Here is a 19,192-nt window from a genome sequence, read left to right as displayed (position 1 = left end):
TCTTGTTGCAATATGCATTCTTGCTATTCCTTAGTCCATCAAAACAAAAGAAAACTTAAGTTTCAGAATGAGTGTTTCCAAACCATCAAGCGTTTTACTAGAATGACACGGTTGGTTTGTTTCTTAAGGGGGATAAAACAATCAATGGTTACTACATTAACTTGCAAAAATGAGAGAGTCAATCAAGTTTATCAACATTGCAAACACATTAACCAAACATAGAATATTTGTGCACTATATCCAGTAAACCATCTTGAAGCACATACAAAAGGATTACTTGGCATACCTTGAACCACAAAAAAGACACTGTCATGTCAATGGTTTTTGATCCCTAAAAACAAAGTAAAAGGTGATGGCAAAAAGCTAAAAGGCCCTTACTATAAATGTGTAAACTATGCTTCAAAAGGCTTGTCTTGTGTGTGAGGACTGGCAATGACTACTGCAGTCATTCTAAACAAACAAATTGAAAGGATACATGAAAAGAGATTATAGTTCAATACCAGATCATTGCCTACAAATGATGATCGTCATCCTTGTTAGAGAAATCCCTAACTCCCATTGTTAAGGTGGAAGAGAGCACTAAAATGGCACAGCTTTCCCCTTAACATATGTGCACCACAGATCGATCTCAAAGAGATGATCCACATCCATAGCTCTCCAATCTAAACAGGGTGAATCTCGATTTAGAAATGTGTAAAATATGCTTTGTTGTGTGTATCCCAGAGGCTAACAGTGTGGTGCCTACAAGCAATAGGAATGTGTATGCAGCGCATCTGGAAGCACCCTCATTAATGTGACAAGCAGGTGGCTATAGCCTTATTTCCTGAGAGAATGAAGTGGAATTGTCTCCAGTTGGTAGAGAATAGCACACAAAAACCTAGATACAATCTTCACTGCTGAGGTTTCAAGCATACTATCGCTATTCATCCACATGAAACATCCCTACTACAATGTCTGCATGCCAGAGTACAATTCCAGTAGAGTGAGATAATACAGTATGTTGTAAGGGTTTACTGATGCAATTGGCTCTGAGGTGTAGGGTTTGAATTGTCATGCCCAAACCCCAGAAACTGTCCAGAATACTGATGTAGCAACTATTCTTCCATAGACCTCGCTTCTTGCTCTTTTGAAGTCCCTACCCTTACCTTTAGTTTCTCCGTCTTCTTTGGCAATGTCAATGAAGGATCTGCTTCCAAGGCAACAGGAGCCTTCACCAGATGAATATTCTGCTCCAACTCCAAAGCAGCTGTCTTTTTCTCCTTCTTGACTTTCATTCTGAAAGTACAAATCAAGCAAGTTTCAGTCATAGACCAGGAACTTTCAAGGATGCAGAGATGTAACTGTTCAAACCTGCTCTCCCAGAACTTTGATTCCCGCTTGATGCGCACTTCATCAATCTTCTTAATAGCTTTTAATGTGTTCTCTACCACATTCCTGTCATAGCGCTCTGGTCTATTGCGCTTCCTCTCAAACTCGAAAGTGGCATCCTGTCATTGCAGATGAGCAATTAATTTCCCAAAGTAAAATTATTCCCAACTGCTTTCAACCCATTAGTTCAATCATTGATTCAAAAATACCTGTGTCAACTCTTTGCCATGCAATTTTCTGTAGGCTTTTGTCCATTTAACCTTCCGAGGATTACGCTTCATTTTGAAGTTTTTGTGGCATTTTGATCTGCAGAACCTGAAAATCTGTAATATCATAGGTCAGCACAGTGAAAGTCTGTGAAGATTGTACATGCAATGGCACATCCATCATCAAACTAGCCAAATAGAATATTAAGGTGGCACAGAGTTTTCTTGCCAATTCACTTCAAAAGAAAAACTCATAGCCATTCTCATGGTCTTGCTTCAAAAGGAAAAACCATTGACACAAGTGGTGATCTAACAGAAATGGCATTATTACAATAGCTAGCACCAACTACTGTTGACAAGCTATGCTTGCTCCCAATCCTTCGAAGGTGAAAGTTTCTCCACAGCAGAATCTATTTGGAACAAAGGCAAGAATATGCACACTGTTGAGATATCGAGCTCCACTCGTGGTATGCCAGGGTGACCGTTGTGCATTTATGTCACCGACTTATCAGTTACAGATGCGGTTGGTACACCGCCCATGAATAATAGCTAGATGACAGCTATCCTTATCTACTCTAGTTCGTGGCTCAGTTAGTATGCCACCTTAGTTAGTTGTCTTTGGTTTGAGACCCATATATAGGGTTCTTCTATTTCTTTGTATCAGAGTTCTTTTGGCTTACACAACTAAGAAGAGGAAAACTGTTTTCAGCCTCCACCTGCGTGTGTATTCCCCCATTGTGCAAGCAAGAAAGCTACAAGTGAGACTCCTTCCTTCTCTCCCACAATCTTGACATGGTATTAGAGCCTTGTTCGTGGTAAGGAGCTCAAGAAAGCAAACCAAGTTCGCGGTGTTCTAGTAAGAGGACCAGTGTTGCTTTCATTTTTCTGTTTTGGGAGCAAATCTCTGCAGGTAGCACAGCCGAAAAGTACAAGAGTGCATTGTCTCAGGTTGAGACACCCTTCGCGGTGAAGCAAGAGGGCAGTATATGCTGCGGGGGAGGCTTTAGCCCTAAGTGACCCTGTTTTTTTTATTTGAGGCCATTTCGAGGACTGTTTTGGAGGTGGAAGTTTTCTGCACGCACTCAAGAAAATGCCCTGTTTTATGTTGTGCGACCACTGTTCTACAGGTCGGTGAAAAGTTATTGTAGAAATTGCATCGTATGCCTGTGCGCAGAGACATTGGGAGTTACAGAATTATCCTTGTTGCCTGTTGATGCAAAATCGTCACTAGGAAGTGACTGTGTGGTCGAATACCACTTTCGCCAGTTTTGCAGATTTGCCCTTGTGAGGCTAAAGCTGTGTTCTTTGCAGTGACAGAATTTTTTGCAGTGTTCTGCAATGGCGTCTGATTCTCTTTCACAGATTGTCACTGAAAAGCTTGACAAGAACAACTTCCAAGCATGGACGTTCAAAATGACGAATTTCCTTATGGGAAAAGGATATTGGGAATTCGTTGTAGAAAATGAAGAAGAACCAGTTCTTCCTGATGTTCCCAATCAACAGCAAATGCAGGCATTTAAATCATGGCATGAGAGAGCCAAAAAAGTTATGTACTGGCTGTCTATTAGCATTTCAGACTCTATGATTGTGCATATTCAGGATGCAAGTACGCCAAAGGAGGCATGGGATACTCTGTCAAAAATGTATAGCACAAATACGCAAACCAGAAAAATGCAGCTCAAGCAAGAGTTGCACAATGTGCAAAGAGAAAGTATGAGTATCAATGACTACCACATGAAGGTGAAGAAAATTGCAGATGCACTTGCTTCCATTGGGTCGCTAGTGGAAGATGATGATTTAGTTTCTGTGACCTTGAATGGTCTATGCACAGTTCCGAACATCCATTTTCATCCGTGAAAGATTTCATGATTTTGAGGAGTTGATTGCTCTTCTAATTTCTGAGGAGCAGAGAAATGGTGGTGCATCTTCTTCAGGAGGAACTTCAAAAGAAGCCGTCTTCTACTCGAATGCTGGAAGAGGTAGAGGCAGAGGTAGAGGAGGCCGATCTGGAGGCCGTGGTAGAAATCACAATATGCAGCAAACTCAAGAAAACCAATTCTATGGAGGAGGACGTGGGAACTCTAGAGGCAGAAGGAGCCAAAGAGGTCGTAGTGGATGGCAAAGAGGCCAAAATGCAAACAACAATGTTGAATGCTACTACTGTGGTAAAATGGATCATATGGCTAAAGACTACTATAAAAAGCAGAATGACATTATGAATGGGAAATTGAAACAAGAAAATTATGCATCTTCTAGTAGACAGGGTGATGACAGAAATGAGCATTTGTTTATGGTGCAACACATGAACAATTCTGTAACAAGTACAGAAAAAAGCAACGATGTATGGTATGTTGACTCAGGTGCATCCAACCACATGAAAGGTCATGCAGAATAGATGAAGGATGCAGGAAAATGGAAAAACCAGGATTTGTGGAGACTGGTGATGATACTGCACATCCTATTGTGCAGATTGAAAAAATTCATTTGTCTATGTAGGATGGGAAAAAGAAATACCTGTCCGATGTATTTCATGTCCCGAATATCACCAAGAATCTGGTTTCTGTTGGTCAAATGGTTGAGCAGGGCTTGCAGGTCATATTTAATCCTCATGGATGCTTTGTTGAGGATATGAAAAATAAAGGTCTCTTGATAGCAAAAGGAAATAAGAAGGGCAGAATGTTTACGTTGAATGCAGACATGTCTAAATTGAGTGCAGCAATGTTTGCACATGGAACCGGTGTAGTTGCAGATATTGATATCTGAAATAAACGCATTGGTCATGTTAATAATGTACAGCGACTTAAATCAATGCAGGCCCAAAATATTGTTGCAGGATTACCTAAATTCAAGGTTGCAGAAATGCATAAGTTATGTGAAGCCCTGTCAGTTTGGAAAACAGGCAAGGAAACCATTTCCTAAACATGTTCAAGAGAGTAAGAAGCCATTGGAATTAATCCACTCTGATGTGTAGACTACTAAAGCTGCATCTCTTGGAGGCTGTCATTATTTTGTCACTTTTATTGATGACTATAGTAAAAAAGTTTGAGTGTATTTTATGAAAAAGAAAAGTGAAGTTTTTGGGTATTTCAAAACTCTTAAAGCTATGGTTGAAAAAAAAACAGGCCTGCAAATAAAATGCCTAAGGTAAGATGAAGAGGGAGAGTACCTCTCAAATGAGTTTGCAAGGTTCCTCCAGGAGCATGGAATAAAGCAACAATATTCATGCAGTCATACCCCACAACAAAATGGAATTGCAGAAAGAAAAAACAGGCATATTGGAGAGGTATCTCGTGCCATGCTCAACGAAAAAGACTTGCCAGATTTTTACTGAGCTGAAGCAGTTGCTACAGCAATCTACATAATGAATAGGACTCCCACTACAGCAATACATGGGATAACTCCAGAGGAGAGGTATACTGGTAGGAAACCAGATATTTCTCATTTGAAGATTTTTTATTACATTATCTATGTTCATGTGCCAGATGAGTTGAGATCCAAGTTGGATCCAAAAGCTGAGAAGTGCATCTTTATTGGTTACTCTCTGCAGCAGAAAGAATATAGATGCTATAACCCTTCTACTCGTAAGTTTACAGTGAGCAGAGATGTTTTTGATGAGATGAGTAGCTGGTATAAACCAGTAAATGTGATTGATGATGTAGATGCACAAAATGGTAATGCTGCACAGAATTCACAGCAACAATCACAAAATATTAGTGGACCTGGAGCGTCCTCTAGCAGTGGTTCACATTCTTCGCCATAGACAGGCAGATTGAGATCAGGAGAATCTTCTCAAAGCAATGCAGATAGTGGTATGCAGGTTTCACGAAAAGGAAAAGAGAAGGTAGATCAGCCCATGTTTGATGTGAATGTAGGTCACTCTTATGTGGATGGTGAATCCAGTGGCTCAGAACAGAGCATTGATGATGAGTTGGGTATTCTTTCTATTGTTATACTTGAAGTAAGGAAGACCAAGGATGTTTTGAGAGCACCTGGGAGTGAACCTACTTTACGCAGGTCTACCAGAGCTAGATATCCTGTGGATAGGCTGAAATATGATGAATTTACAGTCATTCACTATGCATATATAGTCAAAGTGATACACGAACCAGAACCCACTTCTTTTGAGGAAGCCATGGGAAAAGAAAAATGGAAGAAAGCCATGGATAAAGAAATGGATGCCTTGGAAGCAAATGCTACATGGGAATTGGTACCTTTGCCTAAAGGTAAGAATGCAATTGGCTGTAAGTGGGTTTATAAGGTGAAACACAATGCAAATGGTTCTGTGAACAAATACAAGGCAAGATTAGTAGTTAAGGGGTATGCACAAACATATGGCATTGATTATGAAGAAACATTCAGTCCGGTTGCAAGGATGGCAACCGTAAGAGCAGTCATTGCTATGGCTGCATCAAAGGAATGGTCTTTACATCAGATGGATGTAAAGAATGCCTTCTTACATGGTGATTTGCAAGAAGAGGTATATATGGAGCAGCCACCAGGTTATGTGCATGCTGTTCATTCTGAGTTTGTTTGCAGGTTGAAAAAAGCATTGTATGGCTTGAAGCAAGCACCTAAAGCATGGTTTGACAAGATAGGACAGTATCTTGTCACTATTGGCTTTCAGATTTCCAAGGCAGATTTCTCACTTTATGTGAGAAAAACAGAGAAATATATTATGCTACTTGTCATTTATGTTGATGATTTGATTATGACAAGTGACAGTGATGAAGATATCCTTCATGTGAAAATGCTATTAAAGCAGAAGTTTGAGATGAAGGATTTGGGAGAGTTGCGTTATTTTTTGGGCATTGAGGTGATTAGATCACCAAGTGGGATACGGCTCTTGCAGAAGCAGTATGGATTGGATATGCTGTCCAAATATGGGATGACAGGCTGTAAGCCTATTTCAATTCCTTTGGAGCAGAATGTGAAGCTGAGCGCAGATGCAAGTGAGCTTTTAGAAGACCCTACTATGTATAGACGCATAGTAGAAAGTTTGATTTATATGACTATTACCAGGCCAGATTTGAGCTATAATGTTGGATTGGTAAGTCAGTTTATGCAGGCTCCAAGAAAACCACATTTGGATGCGGCTAGACGTATACTCAGGTATATAAAGTCCACACTGCAGTATGGACTATTTTATGAGACACGGATTCAGATACAATTGCATGGATACACTAATGCTGATTGGACTGGTAGTATTTCTGATAGACGATTTACCAGTGGATATATGTTCTCTTTTGGGAGTGCTGCAGTCACTTGGAGCAGCAAGAAACAGCCTACAGTTACCTTGTCGAGCACAGAGGCTGAGTACAGGGATGCAACAATGGCTGTATGTGAGGTAGCTTGGTTGCATAAGCTACTTTATGATATGCATCAGTCTACAAATGGACCAGTTGTCATTTATTGTGACAACATAAGTAGTATACACTTAGCAAATAACCCAGTCTATCATGCTAGAACAAAGCACATTGAGGTATATTATCACTATGTGAGAGAGAGGATTTTACTTGGTCTTATTGATCTAGTTTATGTCAGCACAGAGGATCAAATAGCTGACATATTTACGAAGGCATTGGGCGCAGAGAAGCTGCGCAAGTTCAGAGACCTGCTTGGTATGCAAGAATTGGGATTGAGCTCGAGGGGGAGTATTGAGATATCGAGCTCCACTCGTGATATGCCAGGGTGACCGTTGTGCATTTATGTCACCGACTTGTCAGTTACAGATGCGGTTGGTACACCGCCCATGAATAATAGCTAGATGACAGCTATCCTTATCTACTCTAGTTCGTGGCTCAGTTAGTATGCCACCTTAGTTAGTTGTCTTTGGTTTGAGACCCATATATAGGGTTCTTCTATTTCTTTGTATCAGAGTACTTTTGGCTTACACAACTAAGAAGAGGAAAACTGTTTTCAGCCTCCACCTGTGTGTGTATTCCCCCATTGTGCAAGCAAGAAAGCTACAAGTGAGACTCCTTCCTTCTCTCCCACAATCTTAACACACACTTGCAGCAAGAACATGAACAGCTGATGAAAACATGAGGGAAGCTGAGAATAGCAAAAATGCTGCCATGGAGGCACAAAAATGCTAAATGAAGTGAAAGGTGTGCAATCAATACATCATTACACCCAAAATGAGTAACAAAGGAACTAGAGTGTACTAGGAGGAGCATCTTATGCAAATATTAACTAAAAGTTGAGGAAACTAATGTGAGAACGCACTGAATGGAAGCAGAAGCAATAAGCATGCAAGATAGGGACACAAAGAACATGTAAACAAAAGCAATGACAATGAACAAAAGATCTCAACCATGGTCAAAGGATCCATATTATAAGCCAAAGATGCAAAGCATAGCATACCAACAATAAGGCACGTGACTCCAAGGGTGGATTGAGCCACCAAAATTTAGGCATGCATTACTCCTTTATTATCATGCATTAATGCGTAGTTTTACTCCTGACAAACAGCCCCAAAAAGCTAAACGGCTTTATTTGTGAATAGGAAAACAATCGCCCAAAAACCCTATATATAAAAGAGCATGTTGTGGGCAGCCCATCTCATCCTTCATCATACAGCCATCAGCCTTTATCCCCTTGCTGCCCACACCCATCTGGGGGTCAATGCCAGCTTGGAGGAAGTTCACCCTCCCACTACATTTACTGCCAGCCTGCCACCATCACCATCAGCCAGATTGGACCCCCCCCCCCCCCCTTGCCGCAGTTGCTGCCATTGCCACCACCCTGTTTTGAAGCTGCCGCCAGCCCATCTTCATGATCACTTGCTGATTCAGACCACAGGCAGCCACTGCCATACTGTCGTCATCACTACGTTTTTGCTCCAACAGCCTGAGTCTCATCCTCAGATGTACAGCCAGCTTCTTGGAGCTGTTCTCGACACCACTCTCAGTTCACTTGATCACCGGTCCTTGAGACACAGAGGTTTGAGGCCCCCATTGCATCATTTACACTCCCATATTCATTCATCTTCATTGAGCATTCTACAAACCATATTCATCATGTTCTCACACATTCTGCAACTCTCTTTTTTTGCCCTAGCATCTCTTTCCATGGTATCAAAGCCGGGTGCTCTCAACTAACACAAAAGCCTCGATCAAGAAAGCTTGGCATTGAAGAGCACATTAGAACACTGTCAGAGATGTCTAAGCCATCTTTATCGATGCAATCCCCCTTGAAGCCTGTCCATGTTAGCCTGTATTTTATCAATCTAATCTCTCTTAATTGTGAGCTCTGTCAGAGTTTGATGGAGACAAAGGAGCTCTGACTATTTCACCCCAGTCTAGGTGTGTGCATTTCTTTTTTCAATGAGTGTTGGGTGTATTCACACTGTCAATGGCCAGTTTCCAGCCTTTGCAGTGGCCAGGCAGCCTCTTTTTTAAGCCAGGTAGTAGGCAGCCTGCACAGAGATTGTCACCAGCATTTTTGCATTTATTGCAGGCTGGTATGCTTGTTGGACCATTTCATGGTGGCCAACTGCATCATATTATAGGCCATTTTCAGGTCGGCCAAATTTGGCTATTTTTTGCTAGGCAGGTTGGAGGCAGCATGCATTCATCTTTCTTTTGCATTCATCTTTCTTTTGCAAGTTAAGCACACTCCATCTCCAGTATTCTCCACCTCCATACAGCCATCATCGTCAACCTAATCCGGTGCCCTCACTGATGCCTGGGGCTGCATGCAAGGACTGATCAGTTCTCCATTGCATTCAACCTTCTATTCAGATTCATTGCCTCTTCCTCACATGCTTAATATGGACATTTTGCACAATCGGTGCAAGGTATACATGTTTATTATTCCACAAGTCCTCTACTTACTCTGTCTGATGGCAAACTATGGGTGCAAATAATCATGAAGACCTAAATTCCATCTCGTTCTAGTGGCCACCTTTTGAGTGCTTTGGTTGCCTCAGAGAGGGGTGACACATACAAGAAGAAGAAGAAGAAGAAGAAGAAGAAGAAGAAGAAGGCTAGTTGCTACCACTACTGTGAAAAGGAGAACCTCCACAAGGATTGCGAAAAGCTAGCAATGTTGCAAAAATAGAAGGAGAAAGAGAAGAAGAAGGACCAAGACTCCTCCAATCTCAATTCTCTTGGATTCAGACTCCGATCTAGCCACATGGCAACGGCTATAGTGGCTCCGAACTTGTTCTTCTAGTCTAGTGACGTTGTCATTCCTCACACCTCTCCAATGCCAAAGAGGGAGTGTAAAATGGTGGTAGTGGTGGGATAGTTGAGCCTCATTCATACATTTACGTGGTGGACACTAAGTGTGGATATCTACATGCCTCAATGAAGTCTAGCAAATTCAAATCCAGAATCTAGTTTGCCTTTTAGGTTCATGACGGGAGGTACAACAAAGAGTGGTCTTTGCTCCTAGTCTCTTCCCACATGAGGGAACACTTGGCTAGTTTGGCCAAAGGCAAGGAATCCATGGTCATGGTAGTGCTTTCCACGGAGTTGGTTCATGATCGGCATTGAGATTCAATTGTTTCTACTCCCTACTATCAAGGATTGTAATAATCAACATTGACATCAGTGTCTCTCCAAGAATCCTTGATGGTGTCTTGATCACCCACTATTTGGATATCCGTGGACCTATTTGATTGTCATTGCTATATGTACTATGGTGGGTCTTCTATCATTGTATATTTTATTGTACTTACCACCAATGATCAAAGAGAGGGCATCAGCATTGTACATATCATAGCTATACAAGCACGCAATTTAAAGCATCTCATTTCTGAGCATGAACCACGTTTATTGTTGGCTGATCCATAAATTTGGCCTATTTTTGAGACTCATCGACCTAATCATTCCATTGTATTATTACAATCTATTTATTAGTTTCCTTTTCGCCATCTTAGATCAATTAATACAAGCACATCGCATCTTGCTTGAGGAAGGGAGACTGGGGGACACTCTGTTGGTTGCCCACAACCCCATGCATTTGTACACACTCTTGTGCTCTAGAATATGATGGATTAAGTCTCGCGAGTTCATTACTTTTGAGTATTGTGTTTATAGCGGCTCTGTCTTTTCCTTCCGTTGCTCCACAACATTCTGACATAACGCTTCGAAAAATCTAAAATTCGCATGGGACGAGGAGGTATCGTGATTCAGCAAAATCGACTGACTGATAACTGCCTCGCATGGTTTGTCACTCAAGCCACAAGCACCTAGTTGAATGGAATGTGGTTACACTCAGTACATCGATGCGCATGCTTTTACTACAGTATCACACAAAGGCAAAACCCATGGACCACGCATGGCACCTTCAAGCATACTTTTCCTAAGCCTTGAAAGGCCAGAAGCATGGGAAGAGAGCTATCCGCGGAAAAGGCCTGAGGTGCGACAGACAGGAAGATGCTTACCTTTGCGTCGTTCCGCACGAACATGATGCCATGGCCAGGGTAAACGGTGGATGAGCAGAACCAGCACTTCTCGAGCCTCATGTCGCAGGAAGACCTCCTCGAAGGAAAGAACCCACCCTAAGCTTCAGGGAAGCCTATGGGAGTTCGTCTTTGGAAAGGTTCTTCTCTTAACCATAATAAGCATTATTAAATAATAAATAATTTGATTTGATGCGCCCCAATTGCTTAGGCGTTGCAATGTAAGGGTATTTCTCGTAAGGGGATGCTTTTGTTTTTTTCAAGGCTATAGCGTTTGATTGTTGTTAGAGGGTTGAAGTGTCTTCCTTTAGAAGATTATTTTAAAAATTGGAGAGTTTCTATTGGTGTTTGACTCACTCGTCCATGTTAACAGTAGAATCGATGTTACTGAGGTTAACGTTTTTATTTTCCTTCCATTCTTTTTCAATAGCAATAGGTTTCCTTTTCACTTGCCACTTTGTTGTTGTTTTTGCTAATGAGCTGATGATAGTACCCATAGTTATGAAATTTAATTTTAAATTTTAGTAATTTTAATTATCATACTTTTTCTTATCATGTGAATATCATAGAGAATTGGGAGGCCTTTTGAGAAGCTTTTGCTGATGACTTGTCTCTTTATACACGTATGCAGTACAAATTTCAATGAAACATAGATATTTACATTGCCTAGTAATTGGCATTTAGCTGTGGCAAAAGAGTCACCAATACATAGGATAGCACGAATTACCCTTTTTGGAACTACAAGGAGATTCAAGGTCTTTAGAAAAATATTACAAAAAGTATAGTGATGGCTAACTAGCATCATGTGATCAACTAGAAGTAAATGATTCTTGGAGATAAAGGCAACTCAAATTACCTTTTTGAAATGATATCGAGCATAATACATGGATAATTTATGCAGCTCATCTACACTTTCATAATCTATTTGGCTTTTTATCTGGCTTGCAACCCCTAGGCAATTCCTACCAATAAAAGCTCTCATATTCTCACCAAAGTCTAGTTTCTATTCAAGAAATCAGCTAAGAAAGATAAGATCTATTAACTAACATGTAAGTGAATGAAAACTTTGTTTTCGTGCTTTTCTAAAATGTGAAAGAGCAAAAAATGCATTAAGGAGGACTAGGGGCTCCATGCATTAATTCTCCTGGCACTTTGCATAGTGTTCTCCCGGTGCTTCACATCAATATTCTTCAAATGCATGTTTTGTGCAGCAAGAAAGTTCATGGGAGGTTGATATAAGGAGCATAATCTGAACTTTGAAAGCTTTGGCAACTTAGACTAATATAATGTTAAATGCACAAAACGTAATTTATGGGGATGTGGCACTCGCTCATGAAAATGCAATATAACCTATAATTAAATTACATATAATTGATAAGTAATTAATATGTTATTTCTAATTAGCAATTAATATTAAATATACTATAACATTAATTAATATTACCTCTCTCTTCTTGCATTCCCATTATCACCCGCTACTCGCCTTTGTGTGTGCCTCCTACCTTTGTTGATTTCCTTGTCCACGCCTACCATGTCTCCCACCAATTGAGAGAGATGAAGAAAAACAAAAGAATAAGGTGATGATGATGACGTCAGTGATGACATGAATGTCATCGCTGCTCTACCCTCCATCTCTCCCTCTCCCGTCCATGCCACCATCAATGCGGAGCCATCCTTGCTCTTATACTGAATATAGGTTAGAGACAGAGAGAGACAGAGACAGAGAGAGGAAAATAATAATAATAATAATACAATGACATCAAATGCCAACCCTAGATGGTTGAGTCGTCCAATGAAGAGAGAGTGTGTGAGTAAGTGAGTGAGCGAGAGCAAACAAGGAGAAGAGTAAGAAACTATGATATAAGCTCAAGAAGCTTCAATCAATGTCACATGGCAACCATAGGGTACTTCTATGACTGGTGCATGGCTATAGCCAAAAAGCTTTTGATAATATAGATAAAAGATACTTGTTATTTGTAGCTTGCACTTAATATTCAATAGGGTAAAAACAACTCTTAAGTTTTCATGCCCTCCTTTCAATAAACTACCCTAACTACATATTAGTTTTATTAAGAAATATTTAGTGTTGTTTTATTTTCTTCATATTCGTATAAGGTAGCATTAAAATCACATATGCATATGTCACATGCATCTTTCATCATCCACTATAAAGAAGGAGGCTAAGAGGATACATAAATTCTACATAAGAGTGAGAAAGTTTAGACAAGGAGTAATAAAGACTAGAAATAGAAAGAAAAATAGAAAGAGAGAGAAAGGAGAGGAAGCCATAAAAGCTGAAGCAAGAAGGTTGGAGATGAAGAGGATTTGTATTACTGCATGAATGATGATAAAAATAATTCTCTTACATCTTATACACATGCTAATGTGGCTAGAGGATTATTCTCTCACTAAAAAGTGATTTTCTATTTTCCATTTCATCACAATCCATCCCCACCGAAGAGTTTTTGCCTTCAAAAACAAGAGAAGAGCTTACTACAAATGATTTACAATGAGAATGATAGAGTACTACTCTGTTACAATGATTACAACAATAGGGACAATCTAAAGAAATTGTTATAAAACTGATTGCAAACCAAGAAGAGGACCAAGTAGACCATATGTACATCCATCATAGGCCATAAAGATGAAATCTTGGTCACAATATCTTCATAGAATTTGACCTGCAAACAATTAATAGCATGTTATCTACAACAGTCCCAACTATAGTAAAACTAAGATAACTTTTGATATACTTATCTAAATTATGTATGCCATATATTTAAAAAAAGCTCATGACATGTACTTTCAGGCCATATGGATAGGTCATCTAAAAAAATTAATCTGGATAAAATTTATTTTAAAACAATGAGCTATTTGAGAGTTGTCAGCAATGAAATAGACCTAGATTTGTCTAATCTTTAGCTGTCAAAGAGGCCTCTTTGAGATAAAGGAAACTCCTCCACTAGAGACACTATACTCCAAGAAGGGTCATTTTTTGAAGGTAAACATTTCCATTTGATAAGATATTCCTCTATGGATCTAGTACGAGAGCTTCTCTTCCTGTTGGCCAATAACCACCTCAAGAATATACTGGATGATTTTCTCTTCATCCATTGGTGGCAACTCCTCAAGATAATCCACTTGTGAGGAAACGAAGAGTTTAAGTTGAGTTGTATGGAGAACATTATGGATTTTAGTAGTAGAAGGAAGCAGACTCTCTAATCTATTTAAGGATCTTGTATGGTCCATAATAGCAATGTGCCAATTTGTTACTAGAGCCATCTTTCAATGTAGCATAGTAAGACTTGGGTACCCTTAAAAACTCTAGCTCTCCTTCCTAAAACTCCATGGGTCACCGTCTCTCATTAATATAAAGTTTCATATGCTCTTGTGCCTTCCTCATGTTCACTTTGCACTGATGAACTAGAGCTTGTATTCTTTCCAACTCTTCCTTTCATTGAACATAATTGTTAAGAGGGGCACTTTATAACCATACAAAGTCTCAAAAGGGAAAACTGCAATACTAGTATGTGTAGTGTTATTATAAGCAAACTCAACTAGATGAACCCAATGATCTCTAAGGGATAAAGTGAGCTGCTTTTGTCAACATGTCCACTATCACGTAGATATTGTTCCACCCATTCTTAACTATAGGCAAGCTAGTGATGAAGTCCATAGTGATGTGTGTCCATTTATCCTTTGGAATAGCCAATGGCTATAGTAGACCTCCAGACTTATGGATGTCGTCTGTGTTTTGCTAACATGGAATACACAAAGTCCTTCACATTTCTCCATAATCCTTTCCAATGAAAGCTTTAGAAATCTTATCATAAAATTTAAATACCCCTAAGTGACCAACTATCAATTAAGAATGCATTTGCTCCATGATCTTCTACTTGAATAAGGAAGTGTAAGGAATAACAATCTTGCCATGAAACCATTTGAGATCATTCTTAAGATGAAAATGGGAATTTTCCTCCATTAAATCTTATTGCAATTTCTAAAAAAGATGGCTGATTTTTTCATCCAAAAGATAAGTCTCTTGCAATTCATCAATCCAATCATGATGATGAAGTTGAGTCATGGAGGATACTTTACAAGCCCACATTGTTGATAACGAATCAACCACAATATTGTTTTTGCACCTAGTGTGGATAATATCAAAATTATAATTCTAGAGAGCAACCATCCATCTTCTTTGCTTTGGAGAAAGATTAGATTGTGTAAGAAAGTACGTGAGTACCCTATGGTCACTCTCTACTCCAAATCTATTGCCATAAAGATAGCTATGCTATTCCTTAATAGCATGCAAGATAGTCAACATCTCCTAGTCATATACATTCATTTTTATCTCTTTGTCACTCAACTTACAACTTTCAATAGCTATGACCCCATACTCTTGAAGTAAGGCAACACTAATACCGCATCTACTAGGATCACACTAAATGGTAAATTCCTTTGAGAAATCAAGCTAGAGTATAATAAGAGCAGTTGAAGTGAGCAACTCCTTTAACTGATTGAAGTTGCTATTGGAAATGGAGTTGCAAATGATTGCTTCCTTTTTTAGCCCATTTGTTAGTGGTGCTACAATGGTCACATAATGCTTGTGATAGTAGAAAGAAGATAGACTTAGGAATCCATGAAGGGAATTGGTATTGGTGGGTGTTGGCTAATCACAAACACAAGGTACTTTCTTTGGGCCAACCCGAAACCCCTCTTCACTTATAATGTGTTATGAGTACTCTACTTCAATTCGAATGAAGGCACATTTTGTCTCCTTGGCAAAGAGTCTATGTTGTTTCAACATATCAAACATCTTTCTTATGTGGGATAAAATGGATCTCCAATGATTTAATGCGAATGAAAATATCATTGAAGAAGACCAACCCAAATTTGAGAATAAAGGATTGATGTATCTTATTCACAAGACTTTGTAAAGTGGTTGAGGCATTCATCAAGTTGAATGGCATTACAAGAAAGTGATAAAGCCCTCTGTCAACCCTAAAAGTTATATTTATCTCATCACTCTCTCACATCTTGATTTGATGATAATCCAACGTCAAGTCTATCTTTGTGAATAATTTAGCCCCCTTAAGCTCATCCAAGAGTTCATCAACCTATGGAATAGGGTACACGTCCATGATGGTACTCTTATTCAAGTTCTTGTAGTCTACACACTTACAAAAAGAACCATCTTTCCTCTTAACCACTAACACTAGAGAAGCATATGGCGAAGAAGTAGGTTTTATGAATCCCATCTCTAACAAGTCATTAATTTTCTTGACCCTTTCTTCTCTTTCACACTTTGAGAGCCTATAAGGGGGTTTGTTAGCAACCTTTGAGGTGTGCTCTAGATTGATAGGATGATTAAATGATCTTTTTTGAGGGAGAGTTGTGGGTATCTAAAACAAATCATTGTACTCCTCGAATTGAGCTTTTAGAGATGCATCACTTCTTGAATTCTTAGGCTAATTTTTGGTTTCCATATTGAGATGCAATATAAAGATCCAAGATTGCTTCTTGAACTCTTTCTTGAGTTGCTTAGTAGTTACAAGCTAAAAATATGATACATGTTGAACCCCTATGTGTACTAGGTATCCATTACTCCACAAATTCCATGTGTAGTTGAGAGGAGTCCAATGTGATCTTACCCAATTACTTTAGCCAATCACATCCTAGAACAACGTTAATAGGGCCCATTTCTAGTGCAATCAAGTCCATTGGTACTTCATAATTTTCAACAAGGTATAATGTGAGCACATTTGAGCACTTATTTCTTCATATCCATTAACTATTTGTACCTTTATTGGATGCTCTAATTTTGTGGGTAGACACTTCAATCAATCCATGGCAGATTTATTGATGAAATTGTGGGTGCTACCACTAACTATTAAAATAAAGACATTCTTCCCATGGATGCTTCCTTGTATTTTGAGTATTCTTGGTCTCTTAGAACCAATCCATGCATCCATTGAGATGGAGTAGGCTAAAGTGGCAACACGAGAAAAGTCATTTCCATTGGGATCAAATGGCACATGTCACTTAGGTAAAAGGAAAAACTATCAAATGAATCATAAGATTGTTCTTGTGACCACTCTTCTCATCATGATTCTTAATTTTAGCATGACTCATAATGTTTGGATCCTCATCTTCATTTTCAAAGTCCTCAATAACAAACATACTATCAACTTTGGCATTTTTTGTAACGTGTCCGCTCGTCCACGTGTGGGACACGTCTTAGCAGTCCATCGGGAAGAGAGTCTAAAAAGCGCCACCTGGCACTCGCAAGGAATGCCACAGGGTTTGTGATCTAGGTCTTCCCGAGTCTGCCTTGAGTGGAAGTGTCCGACAGTTCCCACTTAGGACCGACCTGAAGTTAGGGTTTCTTTCCTATCAACAAAGTCTCTAGGAAGTAGCTAGCATTGAGCTCCAGATGAACCACTTTGTGTAGGAACAACAGAGTCGAAGCAGATTTATGCTGCACTTGGTTCATGGAGAATGGGAAACGAGAGGGATGCAAAGCTCAACCTCTCTGCCCATAAGGCATAGTCCCATTTCGCTCCCCTAAAACAACATAATTCGGGATTCTAACTCTACCAACTCTAGGTCTTCACAGTTTTGTTATCATGTCTTTTGAGAAAAGTTCCCAGCTAACTAGGACCACCCTTTTGTAGGACGCGGACTCAAGTCACGTCCACCTCACTTTTCTCGGTTTACTTAGTTATCTAATTACCTACCACATTATGTTTGACATGCAAAAGCAGCTTCCTTAATTAATCAATTTAAACACAGGTTCCTTCACGTAACTTAGGCACTGACACAAAAACAATGTCAAGCAAGTTCCTTTTTCAAATATCTGATCTTCATTTATCATAGTCTCGGAATACATCAAGTATCATGCCCGAAGGCTATCCCAGCAATCAACAGGATTGTTGCTCCAAGTTTTCACCTGTAGACTAGTACACGGGCCTCGAGATCCCATCTTGAGTCACGTTGTCCTCTTGTGCAGGATCCGGAGCAAAGGAATTTACAGCCAGAGCCTCCGCTGGCCCCCAAGTGTCCTCCTACTCCAAGCAGTACCCACGGAGAGACCTCTTGCGGCGGGTTCGGTCCATATACCCGACACGACTAATGACCCCCTTGGATAGGGCCAGGCAGGTAGTCGGAGGTAACTGAACATGCGTCTCCCTCTAGGCTTTTAACCTGAAGCATTAAGTGTTTTGCCTTGAATTAGTTCCTTGAGCAAGAAGTTCAAAAAATGTACCTAAGTGTACAATCACGATCATTTCAGAGGTCGTTCGTACGACCAACTGCTAAGGTGTGATTCCTTCTTCCCGAATGCTCCCATCATTCAATCCTAGATTGTTCACGACTTGGCGAGATTCCAAGGGCTTGGCAAGTTAGGTTGCTTGTTTCCCCTTTATCTTCGGGTTAGGATTTGTACCCTGCCGACCCTAATTTTCCTTACCTTAGGACTCCTTGTAAAATAGATCATGGACAACCCCGTCGTCCTCGGTTGGTCAACTTGCTGGTTATCTTCTAGATCCCTTGTAGTACCTACGTACCTTTATCTTTGATCTTAATTGATCAAGATTTTCTATCCCCTTGACCATGGTTGGTCAAGATGGTTCTGTTTAGAACAGTCCTACTCCGTCTTAGGTATAATCTTCTTAAGCCTTCTTAATAATATTCACAGTCGCTTAAGCTTTTACCTATCCCTCTTAAAGTCACCAAGGACTTTGACATGGGACTCCTGGATCTCAGTCCCATTTGGTAGATTACAAGCAATGTTGAATATTCCCAATGACTTTAATGCACGCGACGTAATGCCATGCCTTTATTTCAATGCTTATAATTTTGATATAATCCATACGATATTTCATGCCACACATGCGAAGGTACTTTTTATGCATGCAATCTTAACATTATCATCTCTGTACTTTTTTACACGATCTGTAACCTTCTTGAATGATCTAACTCTATGTGATCATTGTATGAGTCTAACTGCACTTTAATCTTTCTGCAGTTTATATGCACTTTGTTTCTTTCAATGTCCTCTGAAATGCATTTTAAGCAAGAACTTGTGCAAGGAACAATGCACTTTATATAGGAATTCTTGCAAGACGTTTTTGGTAATTTACGATGCAACTATCTAATCAATTTCACCTATTATGATGTCATCTTACAACGGAAATTATCTTGCTCGTTA

General features: G+C 39.7%; 1 protein-coding gene across 1 annotated transcript; it reads right to left on the bottom strand.

The window, feature by feature from the left end:
• Positions 1 to 343: 343 nt before the first annotated feature.
• Positions 344 to 11,125, bottom strand: LOC148041747 (Ribosomal protein L24e family protein). Its single transcript, XM_087682008.1, has 4 exons — positions 10,966 to 11,125; positions 1,578 to 1,691; positions 1,351 to 1,487; positions 344 to 1,275 (listed from the first exon to the last, which is right to left on the bottom strand). Exons 1-4 carry the CDS (start codon positions 11,044 to 11,046, stop codon positions 1,095 to 1,097), a joined length of 513 nt encoding a protein of 170 aa, XP_087538134.1. The 5' UTR covers positions 11,047 to 11,125; the 3' UTR covers positions 344 to 1,094.
• Positions 11,126 to 19,192: the final 8,067 nt, after the last annotated feature.

Source organism: Lygodium microphyllum, chromosome 1, assembly GCF_053477565.2.
Source record: "Lygodium microphyllum isolate KBCC chromosome 1, Lygodium_microphyllum_v1.1.10, whole genome shotgun sequence".
Lineage (NCBI taxonomy): Eukaryota > Viridiplantae > Streptophyta > Polypodiopsida > Schizaeales > Lygodiaceae > Lygodium > Lygodium microphyllum.
Note: the sequence above shows the minus strand (reverse complement) of the source record. Positions and strands in the feature narration are given on the sequence as shown.

Coding starts and splice junctions, on each gene's coding strand:
- LOC148041747 (XM_087682008.1), bottom strand. CDS start 11,046: ATGAGGCTCGAGAAGTGCTGGTTCTGCTCATCCACCGTTTACCCTGGC. Junction 1,692..10,965: donor TCGTGCGGAACGACGCAAAG/GTAAGCATCTTC, acceptor ATGATATTACAG/ATTTTCAGGTTCTGCAGATC. Junction 1,488..1,577: donor ATGGCAAAGAGTTGACACAG/GTATTTTTGAAT, acceptor CTGCAATGACAG/GATGCCACTTTCGAGTTTGA.